The following is a 17202-nucleotide window of genomic DNA, read 5'->3' on the forward strand; positions in this document are numbered from 1 at the left end:
CAGTTGGGCATTCTGGGAGGAAGTTCAAAACATCTGGCAGACTAAAGTTTGGGAACTACTGCTTTCGGTTATTCAGCTTCTAGAAACTCTGAGCCTTGGCCAAGCTTTAATGATTGTGCAGAAGAGGACATTTCTTCTCCCTTGGTCACTTCACCTGCCTCTTTTCTTTGGTTGCCATTGGTTGAGCATTTCTACATACTCAACTGAAAGTTTTAAGTTATTACAGTGGTAGGAACTTAATGTAGGCTTGTGATGATAACAACGTGTGTGTGTATAATTCTGTATGGTTGTTAATAGCTTTGTGGATGAAGAAGCCAGTGGTGCTTCGAATTCTTGCAAAACATATTCTGTGCCTTTTGGTGGGTCCGATAAAGGTCTTGCTGCTTTGTGGATTTTTGGATGTTGTTGTACTTTGTTACATAACCAAAATGGCTCCCTCTAGATATTTATATATTTACAAGGGTAGATACTTGGGGGATAAAAGAAAAATTCATTCCTGGGGTGGGCAGAATTCATATTTGGAGGGCATTGCCCACATTCCCCTCTTTTCCGTATGGCTTGGAAGTACAGTGGAAATGTATTTGTTGTGTGCTCCAGCACACAAAAACCAAGAGCCATTGCTCCACAATTTCACTGGAGGGCAGCAGAAACTCACAGAAGCCAGGTTGACTAGGAATAGAAGATGTGTATATTTCTGGTGCTGTTTCAAACCCTACGCACTTTCTATGCTCATGCATGCTTAAGCGATCCCACCCTGGGAACTTTGTGCTGTCCTATATGGGAACTTTGGTGTGCGTTGTGAGGTTTTTGCATGTCAAGTGTCTATGTGCAAATCGTCAGATGGATAAAGAATATTTAGATTTTTAATGGATGTTTTTTGTACAGTTTTTAATCTGTAATAATAAGCAGCATGGTGTAAGAGTCTGAGGATTAGACTATGACTCTGGAGACCAAGGTTTGATTCCCAGCTTGGCCATGAAACCCATTGGGTGACTTTGGGCAAGTCACACTCTCTCAGCCACAGGGGAAGGCAATGGCAAAGCGTCTCTCAACAAACCTTGCCAAGAAATCCCATTATAGCTTTGCTTTCAGGTTGCCATAAATTGCCAATGGCTGGAAGGCACACAACAGCAGCAGCAGCAACAACGACAACAACCTCTGAGAAATCATGGGCAATGAGTTTATCTCTGCCCCGCACTGTCAGACTTGTTGGATTTTAGCATTTTATAAAACCATTTTGGTGGCCTTCAACAAGGGCTGCATCCGCACTGCAGAAATAATCCAGTTGGACACTGTAAGTGACATGGCTCAGTGCTATGAAATTGTGGGAGTTGTAGTTGGTTCTCTGAGAGAGAACATTGCATTATCTCACAAAACCACAATTCCAAGAATTCCAAAGCACTGGGCCATGGCAGTCAAAGTGGTGTGAAACTGGTTTATTTCTGCAGTATGGATGCAGCCAAGGTTTGGAGGATGTGACCACTTTTAGTAACTGGTTCCAATGCACCCCTTCCACCTTCTGCATCTGAATATTCTGCGTCCACCTTGGATTTGTTCTTCTTTCGATCCACTGTGCTTTGTTTTTAATTCCTGAAAGGCAAAGAAAGGGTGAGGTTTCAGGGATCAGACTCCAAAGCCTTGAGAGATGAATGAATGTTGAGTTTGTTTGTTGTTGTTTTCCCTTGTTGGCAACCCCATCGCTGAATTGCTACATCTTGCCGCATGCATGTATACATGCAAGGGCCTTGAGGCAACTTCCGAAACACATTCCAAGGAATCGCTTGCCAGCGGTAACCGCCTCCTGTTATGATTGTTGGAGGAGACTGTGTTTTGTGTGTTTGTGGGTTTTTGTGTGTAGGGGTTTAACAGTGCATTTCCCAGACAACGGTATCTGGGATTTGGCTGTGGGACGTAGCCCCTGAGTAAGTTTGCATCATTGCTGTTGTCATGCGCCTTCAAGTTGTTTCCAATGTATGGTGACCCTAAGGTGAACCTATCATGGGGTTTTCTTGGCAGGACTGGTTCAGAGGGGGGTTGTCATGGCCATCCTCTGAAGCTGAGAGAGTGTGACTTGCCCAAGGTAACCCAGTGGGTTTCTATGGCCGAGCCCTGGTTTCTCAGGGTCCTAGCTCAATGTTCAAACCATGCTCGCTCTCTCTGCAGAATACCTCTTTCTACAGAGATTAGAAATAATGCAACTGACACCGCTTGAAGCGCTCTAGTTCCTTCCTATGGAACGCAGGGATTTGTAGTTTTATGAGATCTTTAGCCTTCTGTGCCAAAGCATTTTGGTGCCTCGCCAGGTGACCATATATCCTAGCTGCAAAGGAGGACAAGGCACTCCAAGATCCCTATGATGAGCCCATGTTTTGCTGCAAAATCCCTCTTGTGTTTAATATGACCCTCCTTCAGGCAGAGGCTTATAATTTTAACGTTATTCTCTTTGTTTTTTCCCTCTCTCCTTCTCCCTCTCTTGGATCGCTGCTGTCTCCAAACTAGAAACGACCGAACTCGGCACCAAGAAGGAGCTGAAGTCCATGCCGTTCATCACTTACCTCTCAGGCCTCCTGACAGCTCAGATGCTCTCCGATGACCAGCTGATCTCAGGCGTAGAGATCCGCTGCGAAGAAAAAGGACGGTGCCCTTCGACGTGCCACCTGTGCCGCCGTCCGGGCAAAGAGCAGCTCAGCCCGACCCCAGTGCTCTTGGAAATCAACCGCGTGGTCCCCTTGTACACCTTGATTCAAGACAACGAGACCCGGGAGGTGAGTGGAGAGCGGATGCAAATAACAGCAACCATTTTAAGCACGGAAGAGAAGCTATGACTTTGGAGTCACTGGATGCTTTCCTTTATGCAAACCCCAGAAATTTAGAAGTACAATTTATGGTCTTTTGGGGTAATTGTTATCCCCAAAATTGACCTGCTTTTTTTTTGGAGTGCATTCCATTGTTACCATTTCTATTCCCTAGGTGTTGGTCCTCATATAAAGTACTGTATATACTCATGTATAAGTCTAGAAATTTAGGTATCTGCCCTGGAAGCACTGACCCCACTCTATTCTCTCATCCATTCAGCCTTTAGTATGAGTACAAATAGTTATGTTTGCTGTAATTTTGTAAGTTCTTTGGCATTGTTTTCCTTTACTTTGACCTTTTCTTATATGCCCCTATGTTTTACCCTCGACCTATCCATGGGTCATATCAAAATCCATAATTTTGGCCCCAAAACGTGCCCTCAACTTATATATGAGGTCGTCTTACAGTCAACTATGTACAGTAGGCATGAAATTCTCTTTTACACACAGGACAAGTGCTTGGAGTAGTTATCATAATCTGAGCAACGCCTCAAGCAGAACATCTGAGATCCATCTTTGGCTTCTGTTGGATTTCCATGTGTTGATTTGCATGTAAACTAAGCATGGGATTCTCTTTTATACATATGACGAGTGCTTGGTGCAGTTAGCACAATCTGAGCAAAGCCTCAAGCACAACATCTGAGATCTATCTTTGGCTTACGTTGGATTCCCATTGGATTTCCATTAGTCTGCATCTTTTGTTTCCCTCCAAGAGTGATAGAGGAGTATCAGAGTACCCTCTTTACATGAGATGGTTTGCAGGACATGCGCATGGTGGGGAGAGAGATGAGAGATCATATAAAGCAATAGTAGTAACACTCATGACTCTCTAGATCAGGGGTAGGAATTCTGTAACCTTGCTATATTTTGGGGACTATAATTCCCAGAATCCCTCACCTTCAACTGAGCTGTCCAGGCCTGCTAGACATGGTAGGTCTGCAACATGGAGGACCCAAACAAATGGGTCCTAGAATAGACTGAGCTGGAAATTTCCCAGGATGGCTAAAATGAGACTATCATACTTAATCTGCCAGGAAGAGTGATGTTTCTCTTCTCCTCTGGCAAGGCAGCCCAAGTGAGTTGTTCTTGATCAGGAAGGAAAGTTCCTGGAATAAACCATCTGATAAACCTTGTCAGATCAGTCCCTCCAGAAGCATCCCAGCCTTGACCCATTTTGAAAGGACATTTTGCAATGGAGGTGGGCGTGAGGAGCCGAGGCTTTGGAAAAAGACAGCTGGCATCAGCTGGGCGGATGGATGGATGCCGGTATGTGGCAAGGGCATGTTAAGCTGGGTCAGGAGGTTTTGGGGAAGCTGGCACAAGTCCTACGCACTTCGGATGTGTAGGTAGGGCTGGAAAGGTCTCGTCCAGGCTAGGGTGAATGGAAGAACTGGGGGGATTGTGCCCCTATTTTGGGGGGGGGGGGAAGGAGCTGGGTTTGCCAGCAGACAATGGGTAAACACGCCAGGCAGCGATCAATGTAGTCGAAGGGCCTCATCTGACATCATGTTTTCCTTTACCAGAGCACTTTTTGGAAGGGTGCCTGTGGCAAAATGCACACAGAAAACCTTATGTGGGGATGGAAAATCCCCACATGGTGTTGTTACTACTCCCCCTCCTCTTCTCCTCCAAGATGCACAAAGAGAAGTAGCACACAATTATTCCTATATGCTGCTATTGAGCATATCTGGGGGGGGGAGTATTCCATCCCAGCAATGTTCGTTCTATCTATCTATCTATCTATCTATCTATCTATCTATCTATCCATCCATCCATCCATCCCTCCATGCGGGAGACATAGAGGGGGAAAGTAAAGAGGTCGCAAAAGCCTAGTGAACTTGTAGATCCTAAGGTGCCGTTGGAGAGCTAGCGTGGTTTAAGGGTTGGACTAGGACTCTGGAGTCATTTCTGACTTATGGTGACTCTAAGGCCAACCTATCCTGGGGTTTTCTTGGCAGGTTTCTTCAGAGAGGTTTTGTCATGGCAATCCTCTGAGGTTGAGAGAGTGTAACTTGTTGTCCAAGTGGGCTTCCATGGTCAAGCAGAGGATTCAAACCCTGCTCTCCAAAGTCATAATCCAGTGCTCCAACCATGACCATCTTTAGATTTTCCAGCTCTAGAAATGGATGCAGGTGGCGCAACAGCTGGATCTTATAGTAAGCACCAGGGAGCTAAATGATGGATGGTTTTAGCCCTTATAACACACACTCCTACTTACATCAACTCTTCATATTTGTTTTTCAAGAAGAGGACATAGATTCCTTAGCAGGGAACATGCTGTCCATGTGGAAAGTCCAACATCGAGCTCTACTATGCTCATTTAAAAGGGTCTGTTCTCAAGTGATGAGAGATGCTCCACCAAAGACCTCCATCCATCTGCTGCTTGTTGATGTCAACAAGACTGAGCTGGAGGGACAAAAAGCTGCTCTCAGACAGCTTTCTTAGGAAACATTTTCCTTGCATTTATTCTTGCTATAACATCTTATTTCTTCTCTCTCCCCCTCCCTCCTTCTTGTTCTGTTTTGTTTTTGATCTCTCTCTTCCCGTGCCTTTCCCCCTGCGTCTTTCCCTTGCTCAGCTTGCCACCTCCTTTCTGTCTCCAGACCTTTTCTGCAACTCTTGTCTCATCTCTTCCATGCCTTTGTAGCAATCTGTCCTCTGCTGGCTGAGAGAAGTCATTCTGACTCCAGAGTCAATCAAGGGTAATTCGGAACAGGCATCGAGAGGCCCCCAGTAGGCAATTGTGGTCACTACTGTGGAAAATATATATATGTGAGTCAGGTCTCCCGACTCGGAGCATGGGACAGGAATCAAGCCTCCCTCTCCTTTTTGCATCTTTCAACAGGAGGTGCACAAAACATGTTTTCTTCCCGGGAGGTGTGGCGGGGTCACAACGGGATGTAACACCACTGGATAGAGCCAGCCAAGGTAGAGATGAGACAAAAGCCGCCCTTGGCTCCCCAGATGCTGGCTTTGCTTTTTGGTGTGGGTGCCGTTGCACAGCAGATAGTTGTTCTGGAAACAGAGAGGCAGCCTGAACTTAAAGGTACAGGACTGCAGGAGGACCAAATCTTGCAGTAACAGGCAAAAAGTCCATTGGTTTTTTTCTCCTTATAAAAGAAAAGCAGGCAGGCCTGGGGTCCATTTGGCTGCTTGGCAGGGAAATGGGTCACTTTATGAGGATCTCTGAGCTAGTAAATGAACTCCCTGACTAGTTAGGAGCAGATGCTGGCAGGGTTTCCACTTCCAGTCTTCATTTGTTTCGCTCTGCCTTCAAGAATTTGTGGCAAGGAATCACAAACATGTGCCTATTGATACAAGTGATCTTGAAAAGTGTGGAGTATCACAGATTTTCTTCTCTCCTCTTCTCTCCTGTCCTCTCCTTTCTTTTGCTTGCTCCGTCATTCATTTATCTCGGGTCCTTGATATTTGTCTTTCTTGGTTTGTGCCTCTGAAGGTCTTGAAAAGGTTCCAGGCTTGGTTTCCACCATCTCCAAGTAGGTTCTAGGAGACAATCCTAGTTGGATCCCTCAAGAACAAAACATGGACAAGGAAAGGTTGAAGTAGTTCGGCATATTCAGCCTGGAGAAGGTTGGATTGGGAGATGATATGATTGCGTTCCCCCACCTTCAATATCCGAAGAGTTGTCACAAAGAAGAGGATGCAGGTTTGTCCTCTGCTGCGCCAGACAGTAGGACCAGGTCTAATGGTTTAAAGTTACAGGAGGGTAGGTTTCAGTTGAACATTAGCAGGAACTTCTCAACAGTAACAATGCTTTGGCAATGGAACCAGTGACCTGGGGAGGCAATGGGGTCTCTTTTTCTGGACGTCTTAAAAAAAAGTTTGTATAGCTACCTGTTGGAGATGTTCTAGCTAGAGTTCCTGAACTGGCCAAGGGTCTGGACTCAGTGGCCTATGGGACTCCTTCCAATTTTCTGATTCTATGATATAGGAAAAAGTCAGTTGTTGTGTAGCAGCAGTACATGAATGTTTGGAGAGTGGCTCGGCCCACATTGAGCATAGTAGGTGCTGCCCCAGCCATTTTCACTGAACTATTGCAAAACTGGTGAGAAAGACATCCAATCCAACTTGACCCTGAGGCCATGAGAAGCAGAACAAGCTTAGTCTTAACTAGCCTATCTACTGACAGGTTTCAGAGTTAAGTATTGGGGAGGGTTGGGTTGGTATTGGGGGTGATAGAAGGTCATAAAAGGGAGGAGAAGATTAAAAAAAATTGCTGACCATGAGATGTCCAAGACCCTGGAGGTCAGATGGAGAAGACCCTTCCCAAGAGCTGCGAAGACAGCTAACCTCCTTCAGGTTCTTAATCATTCTCCATTGACAGCCTTTGCCTCCATGGGGGCTGAATTAGCACAAGCAAATGTGTTTTGAATTCTGTAGAGCAAAGATAAGGCTTGAAACATCCCCACCCCACCTTCTTCCTTCGGTTCTCATTCTCACTTGTTGGTTTTATGGGAAACCTTGAAACACTAGGCAGCTTGAACACAGCTAAATCTATCTTCAGCAATCCATCTTCTAATGATCCACATTCCTTTGGATAGATGGACAGCCACCCTAGAATGTAATTGCTCTAAGGGTCCAGGGGATTGTGGTTGACCAACCCTGCTTTCTGGTAATGTAGAACAGTAGAATATTTTATCAACAGCTATTTATAATATAAAGAAATCACAGTAACATCCTACACATGTGCACAAATGCACAGAAGAGAACTAGCAACAATGGCAACAAAGCCAAAACTGCGCTCTAAGCCTATGTTTCGCATCGGAGGTGGCGGCGACGTCAAAAGGATGCAAAACAAGTTTTCCGTTGAGGTCTTCTGTTCCCTCTGGTCCAGCTCAAGAACAGAGACCAGCGCAGGCTGCCCGCCTTGGGTTTGTTCCAACACTGACCTTTTCTGGCAGGATGCTGAAATCTCTTCCCGGGTTGAACTTCTGGAGAGATGGCTCCCCGGGGTCCGAACGCCGGAGGAGAGAAGGGCGTGAACGCTAGAAAGATGAGGTCACCTGCCAAGAAGAGGAGAGAAACTTCATCATCCTTTGCTTGTGAAGCTGGAAGCAGGCTTTGTAGATGCAAGGTCTCATGGTCCTGGGACGCATCCCCCAGCTGGAGAGATGGTTTGTTATTTTTCATCCTTGAAGGTTTGAGCATTGTTGAATTCCACTCGCCGCTCGCCTTCCATCTAAAGAATACCGGAGTCCCCATGCAAAGTTAAGCAAAAACCATTGCATCTGGAAGTCAATGAATGTTGCATCTGGAAGCACTTGGCTAGGTACTTCCAGTACTTCTTCTCATCATTCAACCAGGGCTTCGTCAGTTCAACCCTGGGGTTTACTTCACAAGTGTTGTGTTAGAGATTAGAGGTTTAAAAACAACAACAACCTGGGAGCAGTGAGGCCCTGAATTCAGGCATTCACTCTCTTCTAGCCTAACTTGCTTCATAGGATAAAATGGAAGCTCTTGTGTGCCATTTTAGGAACGACTGTAGAGAAAAGTTACAAATCCTAATTGTTCCAGGAAGAAACCCACCAATCCTTTGCTATGAGTTGGTTGGTTTGGAAACAGGGAGATCAGAGAATTGATTGAGTGAATGAATAGGAAGTGAAATACAGCATTGTAGGGTTCAGTGCTTCCAGGATGCTCTAGCATACGTCACCAAATCCTTGCTTCAATTTCCCAGTGAGGATGCTCAGTCCTCATAGAGCTGTTTGGGGATGGTCCTCCAAGAACATGAGGGTTTCTCTCTCATATATATATTATATGTCACATTTGACCATACTGTGAAACTGCGTAGATCCAAAAATTGAAGGATAGCTGGATACTGACCCATGTCTAAGAAGCATAAATAAGGCCAGAATTCAGAGACATGGCTCTGTTCGTCTGGAATATCAGCATGCAAAGCGTTCTTGTAGCACCTATGAGACTCATTGTGTGAACGAAAGTGTAGCATAAGCTTTGGTAGACTTGGTTTACTTCCTCAGGTGCATCTTATTTAGTGGTTGTGACATCATCTGAGGAAGTAGACCAAGTCTATTTGGCTACAAATTCTTTGGCACAGTTGATCTCAAAGGTGGCACAAGATCCCTCATAGGAATACACAGACCAACAGCAGCTTCCACTGCCATCTTCCTTCTGGAGGTCTCAGCTATAGGGACACAGCTAGCCATTTTTATACACTCTCCATCAGTTATAGAATGACCTTTCAGGGGACTTATTTGTTTCATTTTTATTTATTTACGGTATTTATACCCTGCTCTTCAGCCCTAAAGGCTCTCAGGACAGCTTACAGTATTCAGACTTATTGCTGCACAACCTGTGGAAGGCTTTGGCTATTGTGAAGAATGGAAAAGAGTACCAACCTCTTTAACAACCCCAAAAAAGGTCATGTGGAAGTCTCTGGTTAATTTATACTTTCATATGCCTTTAACAGGGTGCCATATTATTGGGTTTTATTTTAATTCTTCCAAGAAAGGCTCTCAGGCTCCCTCCATCCTTGCAAACAGGATCCTTAGAAAACAGGTCGTGAGTAAAAACAACAGAAAAAAATTATGCCTTCCTGGAACAGGAGCATTACGCACCAACTGCCCTTTGAGACAATTGTGTTTGGGTTGCATGATGCATGGAGAAGCCATTTATTTGCTTTAACATCTAGGTTTATAAACATGCTTAATATATAGCAGGATGTGTCTTGATCATGTCAAAACTAATGAATGGAATGTATTGCTGGCTGGTGGGTAGAATGACCCATCAATCCAGCCTACATGGGTACGCTTGGGCATGTGTTTAGCTGATTCATTATGCCATATATCTAATAAGATGACTCCTCATCTAGAAAACAGCCATTTCTAGCCTGTTTCAAGTCTGGCAAATCTTCCCTTTGGGGGCTGGAGGTCATAAATTAAGTAGACCAACTGACTCACTTGAGAGCAACAGTCCAATTGTGCACATTTGCCACCTGTATATGTATGTGCCTTCAAGTTACTTGTCAACGTATGGCTACCCTATGGGTTTCATAGGGTTTTCTTAGGCGAGGAATACTTTTAGAATAGAGTGGGCCCTTCCCATCTGCAAGGGTTAAGCATCCCCTTCCCCATGGATGGCAAAAACCACAGACATCTGCATACCATATTATTTGATGGCAGCAATGCTCATGAAGATGCATTGGCACATTCATGTGCATTCACCACCATTGAATAATATGGGGTGCGGTGATCCACAGGTGGTAAATTCAGTGGATTGTCCTGCCTGCCAATGCAAAGGGTCCAACTTACAACTTGTACAGTTCAAGTTATTTTCGCTTATGCTCAAAAACTCGTGTTACAGAGGTCTCTGCATGCTACCGAGAGGATGGAGAAATCTGTCTTCTCCTCACATTCTTTGCAGGATGGGGAGATGAATAACCTTGCCCTGAAGGCTACAGCAAAGGCTGAAAGGTCAACTGGAGAGCCTCAGAGGGACTATGGAGTCTGCAACAGTTATGGGAAAGCCTTCTAAGAAAAACATTGGCCTGCTGAAGATGGAGAGGCCCTGCTTTGAACTCTTCTTGAGCGTTCACCTTTCCACTCCCCCTGTTGGGTTTCGCTCAGTCTTGCCTTGCCATCTCGACCCACTTGCCGTTGTTTGAAATCCTGATTAAAAGCAAACAAACCCCAACCCAATGGAGCCGGACCCATCGGCTCAGCCAATGCTCGCCTCCCTCCTCCATCCCTTTCCTCTCCTGGCTGGGTTTGACATCAGTCAGATGCTCCTTCATAAACAAATGCCAGCAAATTGAACTGGATGCACAGGAGGGGATGGGGTGAGGGAGCCTGGCCCTCTCAGGGTCTCAGTGTATAACCCCATCAAGGCACATACATGAACTCTCCCTAAATAAGGGGAATTAAAGGATTCATCAGATGGATAACCTTGTTTGCTGAAAGGTTGAGGCAAGGCAGGCTGTACCTGCAGGATCTAATTTAAAGCCGAGGCGCTCCGCACTTGGACTTACTGTAAGCAACAAAAAGAAATTACGCTCGATTGGATTAGTCACTAGGAGGCGGAGGGCAGCCAGCATGATTCCTGATGTGCGATGGCTCATCATCTGGAATCCCGTCATCCTTCCAAGTTCTTTCTTCGTGGGCCTTCATTTTTCTTTGTCATGTTGTTGTCCTGCTGTTTGGGTCAGAAAGTGATGCCCATCATGGCCATTGTCACCTGTGAGCACATCTGAGGTTGGCCAACTCCTGTAAGTCAGGGAGATATAGTATAGCACGCTCAGCTCTGTCTTCTCCAACACCTTCTGCAGGTGGTCCTTCTAGCACCAGCAGTTTTACCTGAGCTTCTCACTTCGGCTGGAGGCGGTGAACAACATGTATAAAACAATACAATTAAAGCCTTGTCTCCAGAGTTGTAATCCAAGGCTTAAACCACTACACCACACTGACATTCCAATATTGGGGACCAGTACCTTTTTAAAAAATCATTATACTAGTCATGCTTTCTCAGCCCCAGAGGATGCCAATGGCAAACCCGCTCTGAAGAAACATGCCAAGAAAACCCTAGTCACATTAAAGTTTAAAATGACTCAGATGGAGAGAACAACAATACTAGCACTCTTGAAATTATTGCTCAAAATATAGCAAACCCCTCTACCAGTGATGGTGAACCTTTTACAGACTGAGTGCCCAAACTGCAACCCAAAGCCCACTTAAGTGCCACGTTTCTCTGGCTTTCTAGTAACAAACTCTGGCAAACTCTGTGCTGGGGTGACAGAGTGTGTGCCCACAGAGAGGGCTCTGAGTGCCGCTTCTGGCACACATGCCATAGGTTCGCCACCACTGCCCTATACCATTTGCCCCCCCCCCCCCCCCCGAATGGCCAGCCTTATTTTCTGATCTCCCTCTGTTTCTTCTTTCCTGCCCACATAACAGTTTCCTTTACCAACCGTCCGCCTAAGGAAAAGGATTATTTAATTTCTAAATTGCCTCCCTCCCGACCCATCCCACTTCTGACCTTTTGGTTATGATCTCAATCTCACAAATGAAATCAGATTATATCTCTTTAGCTTCTGTTCCTTCTCTTCCTCTGTTTTGCTTTTTTGGCCCAAACAGGCACATTTCCCAAGCGTCTGGAAGGCAGAAACGGCAGATGGGAGTGACTCAGGGTGCCCTGTTCAAGGCAGCTGTGTGTTTGGGGAAACTGACAAAACCCCAAAAACAGTTGGGAGTGTTGCACCGGGTTCTGTTTATATCCTTTCCTTTTATAGCTGCCTTAAAGGAAACCTCTCTCTCCCTTTTTTTAAACTACTGTCTGCAGCTATTCATCAGAATTGGGACTGTAGTCAAGAAATCAGAAGAAGATTAGGACTTGGAAGGGCAGCTAGGAAGGAACTAGAGCAGATTCGCAAGTCTAAAAATATATTGTTGGATACTAAAGTCAGGCTTCAAAGATATAGCTGTGTTAGTCTGTAAAATCAGTATGGCCTGTTACAGACAGGCCAAAATAAAGCTGCTTCGGGCCTCTTTGGAGTTATGCCGTTTAAATGATGCATGCATTCTAAGAATCCGGAAGCTGCACCAAAGCTGCACTCCAGTGCTTAGGAATGGAGTGTGGCTTTGGCGCAACCTCCGGACTCTTAGGACCCATGCATCATTTAAATAGCATATCTCCAAAGAGACCCCAAGCAGCTTTATTTTGGCAGTCTGCAACAGGCCTATGTAAAGAGATCTTGTAGCACCCTTGAGACTAACTGAAAGAAAGAAGTTGGCAGCATGAGCTTTCCTAGACTTCATCTACTTCCTCAGATGTGTTATTCTATGAAAGCGCATGCCGCCAACTTCTTTCTTTCAGCTAGTCCCAAAAGTACTACAAGATCTCTTTACATACCAAAGCCAGGATTGCCCCTGCCATTGTATTTCCTATCTCTGTGTATTGCTGTGAAAGCTGACAATGTAGTAAGCTGCCGTGAAGAAAAGCAACTCATTTTAGATGTGATGATGCTCCTTTGCAAATGCAGGCAAGGTCTGGGGATATCATGAACTACCAAAAGGACCACTAAATGGGTCCAAAGGCAAATCAATCCTGAGGCCTTCCTAGAAGCCAAGATGACTAAGCTGGTCTCTCATTCATAGAGTCACCAGGTTGAAGTGGACATGGCTGCAGTTAACAATAACAACTGCTTTCGATCCACCTGGATCCACTCTCAGGCATAGTTTATTTTTCCAGGTGCATGGGCCTATCATCGGGGTGTTTCTTTCGAAGCATGTCCTCTTGAGTTCAGTGAGGCTTGCTTTCTACTCAAGTGGCCTTGCATGGCAATGCTGTGTCATGAAAACCAGCTGGCTCAAGACAAAGTCTTAGTCCTTGCCAAAGAGTGAAATTTTTATCTGGGTTTTTATCACTGCACACTCCAGCTGTAGAGATGGCATGGCAAGCAATGGAACAAAACCCTTGCATACAGAAAGCTAGCAAGCCAAGTTGGAGAAGGCTTAGCCAACTTTATCACTAATGGGTAAATGTCCTTCTGTATATATGTATGTGAATCCCCCAAAGTGAACCTTGATTTGATTTTTATATAAGGCACATTAGTTTACTATGTCAATATATTTAATGGGACATGAGCATCCATGGATTTGGTACCAAACCACGGCAGATACCAAGGACCCACGGTATAGTCAACTATGGGCATGCACAGATCCACTTGCCAGGATGTGCATGTGTGTCCTGCTGATGCACACAGCTCTCAGTACAACATGGAGCATTTGATCTGTCTCATTATTTCTTCCTAACCATCTGCACCTTTGCTTTTTCCAGGCTTTCAAGGGGGCCCTCATGAGCTCATATTGGTGTTCGGGAAAAGGAGACGTGATTGAGGACTGGTGCCGATGCGACCTAAATGCCTTTGATGAGAATGGGCTTCCCAGCTGCAGTCCTCTGCCTCAACCTGTGTAAGTGTGTGTGTGTGTATGTGTGTATATATATAGGGAGAGATAGCCAACTTATCTTGGGCATACTGGAATTATCAGTGCATACATTTCTGTACTCGAAGGATGCTGGGATGTGAGCTGTGCACAAGAATGTCTGAGGATGAATGTGTTTGTGTAGAAACACAATCCCGTTTCCTAAGGCACAGAAGAATACAATATGACTTTAAAAACATCTGACTTATTGTTTTTTGTTGTTCAATCCAGGTTGCGACTCTCCCCCAACGTTGAACCTTCTAGCACCGTTGTCTCCTTGGAGTGGCAAGATGTCCAGCCGGCCATTGGAACAAAAGTCTCTGACTACGTCCTTCATCATAAGAAGGTGGATGAATACACGGACACTGATCTCTACACAGGTGAGTCGGATCTTCCTGTAACAATTTGAAAGGAAACCGGAGTGCTTTGGAACACACACAGAGAATTTCAAGTAACCACTTCTGGTCCCACCAACCCAGTGTTGGGAAGGTGAAATTGCAGTTTCATCCAGTGAAATTGGACTACCGTTCCATTTTATCAACTGAGTGTGTCTCTTACTCAAAATGATAAAGCACATTGAGTCGTACTTCATTTATCCTTGGATGTTTAAGCATGCCTTCAGGCTCAAAGGGCAAGATGGATCATCGCCCGAAGCCAATGGTGCATCTGTAGTTCATGTCCCTCCTATCACTTCAGCATCTGTGGGCTCTAGTGACTTTTGCAGACTTGTGTTGCCCAGTAAGGTCCAGTGTGCCAGTCTCTAATGTTTTTAGGGAAACAGATGTGACTTTGGAGCAAGCTTTTCATTGGTGCTAATGGACAATGCATGAGGTGCTTTTACGGGGAGGATGAAAATAATTTGTCTAAGGCCTCTATCTGTGTTGTAGCAGGTTCCCTTAAAGACATCTAGAGGGCAGCACATCCCAAACCTTGAGAAAATTCAGGGACACTGAACTGTTGTTTTCAAATACTTGTGACACTTGGGTTGTCCTTGTCTCTGTCAAAGGTGCTGCGTTTTCGGCCAGGTCTTCTTTTCAAATGGGAGGGTTTGGATGAGAGGTATGATCTGCGCTGCCTTGTGGTGCTCACGCCCAAAATTCATGTTTGAAAGACCTTTGTGTTGCTTCATCAAAACTTCCTAAGATGAGGGGAGGAGTACTCTGGAGGAATGAAGGATGATGCATATATGTGACATGTGGAGCTGGGTTGTATAACAGTGGGATGGATCTGGAAGTCTTCAATCTTCACCTGGTTGGGCTGCGTGGATGTAGCTGGCTGGAGAACATGAATCGGAAGACAAGATATGTGAACACATGAACACACCCTGATAGGAAACTATTAGCAAACTCATTTCCTGAGTATAGATATTTGTGTATTCAAAAGAGTAGCATCCATATGTCTGAGGGAGGTTTTATCTGACTTTGGGGGACACCCTAATTTACAGAAGTGCAAAGTGAATACAGTCAGCCGTCCATTTGCCATTTGATATAAGGGACACCATTTTACTCTACATAGTATTTAATGGGACTTGAACATCCATGAATTTTGGTATCCACAGGGGGTCCTGGATACCAAGGGCTCACTGTAAATAAACTCTAAGAAGTGGAGTCAAAAATCAAATGAGGGTTATGAAACTGCTGCAGCCTCTCCTAACTCATATATTCTTCCTCATTGATAATGTTTGCCCTTTTGATCATACCTTGGACTCATGCGTCCTGGTTTTCATTGTGTAATGTTGGAGAGTATAGACTCTACTGTACTCAGGCTACTTGGAAAGCTGGGGGGTGGAAGGGCGCATTGCAGTATTTGCAGTCATAGGGTGCATTGCAATATTAGCCGTCTTAGGGAGCGTTGCAATATTTTATGGTGGGTCCCACCTACAATAGTCATAAGTCTCCTTCAGGGGGAGATTGGGGAAATGTCCTTTTTGCTGGCCATGAGCGGGGAAAGATGTTAAGAACGGTCCCGCTTGCCTCCAGAGATGCTGAATGACAGCTGCAGGAATGCACCCTGAGCTTCAGTGTGCGCCTGCCCTGCTGTGTTGTGAATGGATTGCATGTGAGGCAGGCGCAAGGCAGCAGATGATGTCATCCTCCTTAGAGCAGGCTCTGCATTTGAAAGAAGGGAGAGAGTGTGCATTTGTGTGTGTGTGTGTGTGTGTGTGTTTTACAGGGTGAGGCACAAACTGAAAATGGCTAACCAGCATCTGGAACTAATATGAGCCTTGGAAAAATGTTTTCTGGCACCGGTGCTACGCTGGTGGACGGGTGAGAAGCTCTAGAGGAGGCAAAAGAGTGGAGATGAGAAAGACCCCCTCCAGCCCTATTGGGGCTACATCCAGAGACATTTACGGAAAACAAGAGATGTTTGTATGGGGGTCTGCATTGCTCCTCTGTGGACAGAAGAGCCCCAGTACATAGAGAAATCACTGATCATAAAGGAGGAAGGCTGAGTGCAAGAACTCTTCTCCATGGCATCTAAGCCTTGTTCTCACTCTTAGGCTGCATCGGCACAAAAGAAATAATGCAGTTTGACACTGCTTTTAACTGCCTTGTCTCCATGCGGTGGCATTCTGTGATTTGTAGTTTGTCATGGCCACAGAGCTCATTGAGAAGGCTCAAGGCCTTGTGAAACTGCAAACCCCAGAATCCCATAGCATGGAGCCATGGCAGTTAAAGCGGTGTCAAGCAGCATTATTTGTTTTTTTCCAGAAATGGAAAATATTGGTCAATACAGGTTACAGGTGGCTGGATTGTTCCCCTTCTATACAAAGTGATGCTATTTGTTTGAAAAAAATAATTTCCCTTAAAAAGGAAGGACGTCACAGAGAAACCTCGAGGAGAATCCCTTTCAGAGCCACCATGAGATAGTGGTTTGAGTGATAGATTACAGAGGCCAGGGTTCGATTCTCAGCTTGGCCATGAAACCAACTGGGTGACCTTGGTCAAGTCACACTCTCTCAGCCTCAAAGAAAGGCAATGGCAAACCCCCTCTGAAAAAGCTTGCAAGAAAACCCAATGATAGGGTGGCCTTATGGTTGTCATGAGTTGGAAACAACTTGCACACAACAACAAGTGTTCCTTTTGCTGACCTTATCATCATAGCATCTGAGTTGAGCTGCACCAAGTGGCAAATCACAAGACTCAGTGGTTCCCAAACTTTGGTCCTCCAGATGTTTTGCACTTCAGTTCCCAGAATTGCTGACTGATGTCAAAGCTGGATGGCGCTTCTGGGAACTGAAGTCCAAAATACTTAGAAGACCAAAGTTTGGGAATAATTGGATATGGCCATGCAAAGAAAATGTATCATTGTGCATCAGGGAGCTTGAGACTTCCCTTCTTAGGGCTTCAGATCGCAAATGGCAAATTTTAGGTGGCTCATATAAGGAGGAA

At 45.2% G+C, this 17202-nt stretch overlaps 1 protein-coding gene across 2 annotated transcripts in view; it reads left to right on the forward strand.

Annotated features, from left to right (window-relative positions):
• Positions 1-17202, forward strand: part of ASTN2 (astrotactin 2) — a 321258-nt gene that overhangs the window by 256483 nt on the left and 47573 nt on the right. For both annotated transcript variants that reach the window (XM_089534892.1, XM_089534893.1), the window contains exons 17-19: positions 2500-2765; positions 13665-13798; positions 14042-14190. In XM_089534892.1, coding sequence (XP_089391018.1) covers positions 2500-2765; positions 13665-13798; positions 14042-14190 — 549 coding nt within the window. The remainder of the gene's footprint in view (positions 1-2499; positions 2766-13664; positions 13799-14041; positions 14191-17202) is intronic.

This window comes from Sceloporus occidentalis, unplaced genomic scaffold (assembly GCF_023333645.1).
Source record: "Sceloporus occidentalis isolate IW3139 unplaced genomic scaffold, rSceOcc1.0.p SCAF_8, whole genome shotgun sequence".
Taxonomy (NCBI): Eukaryota; Metazoa; Chordata; class Lepidosauria; order Squamata; family Phrynosomatidae; genus Sceloporus; species Sceloporus occidentalis.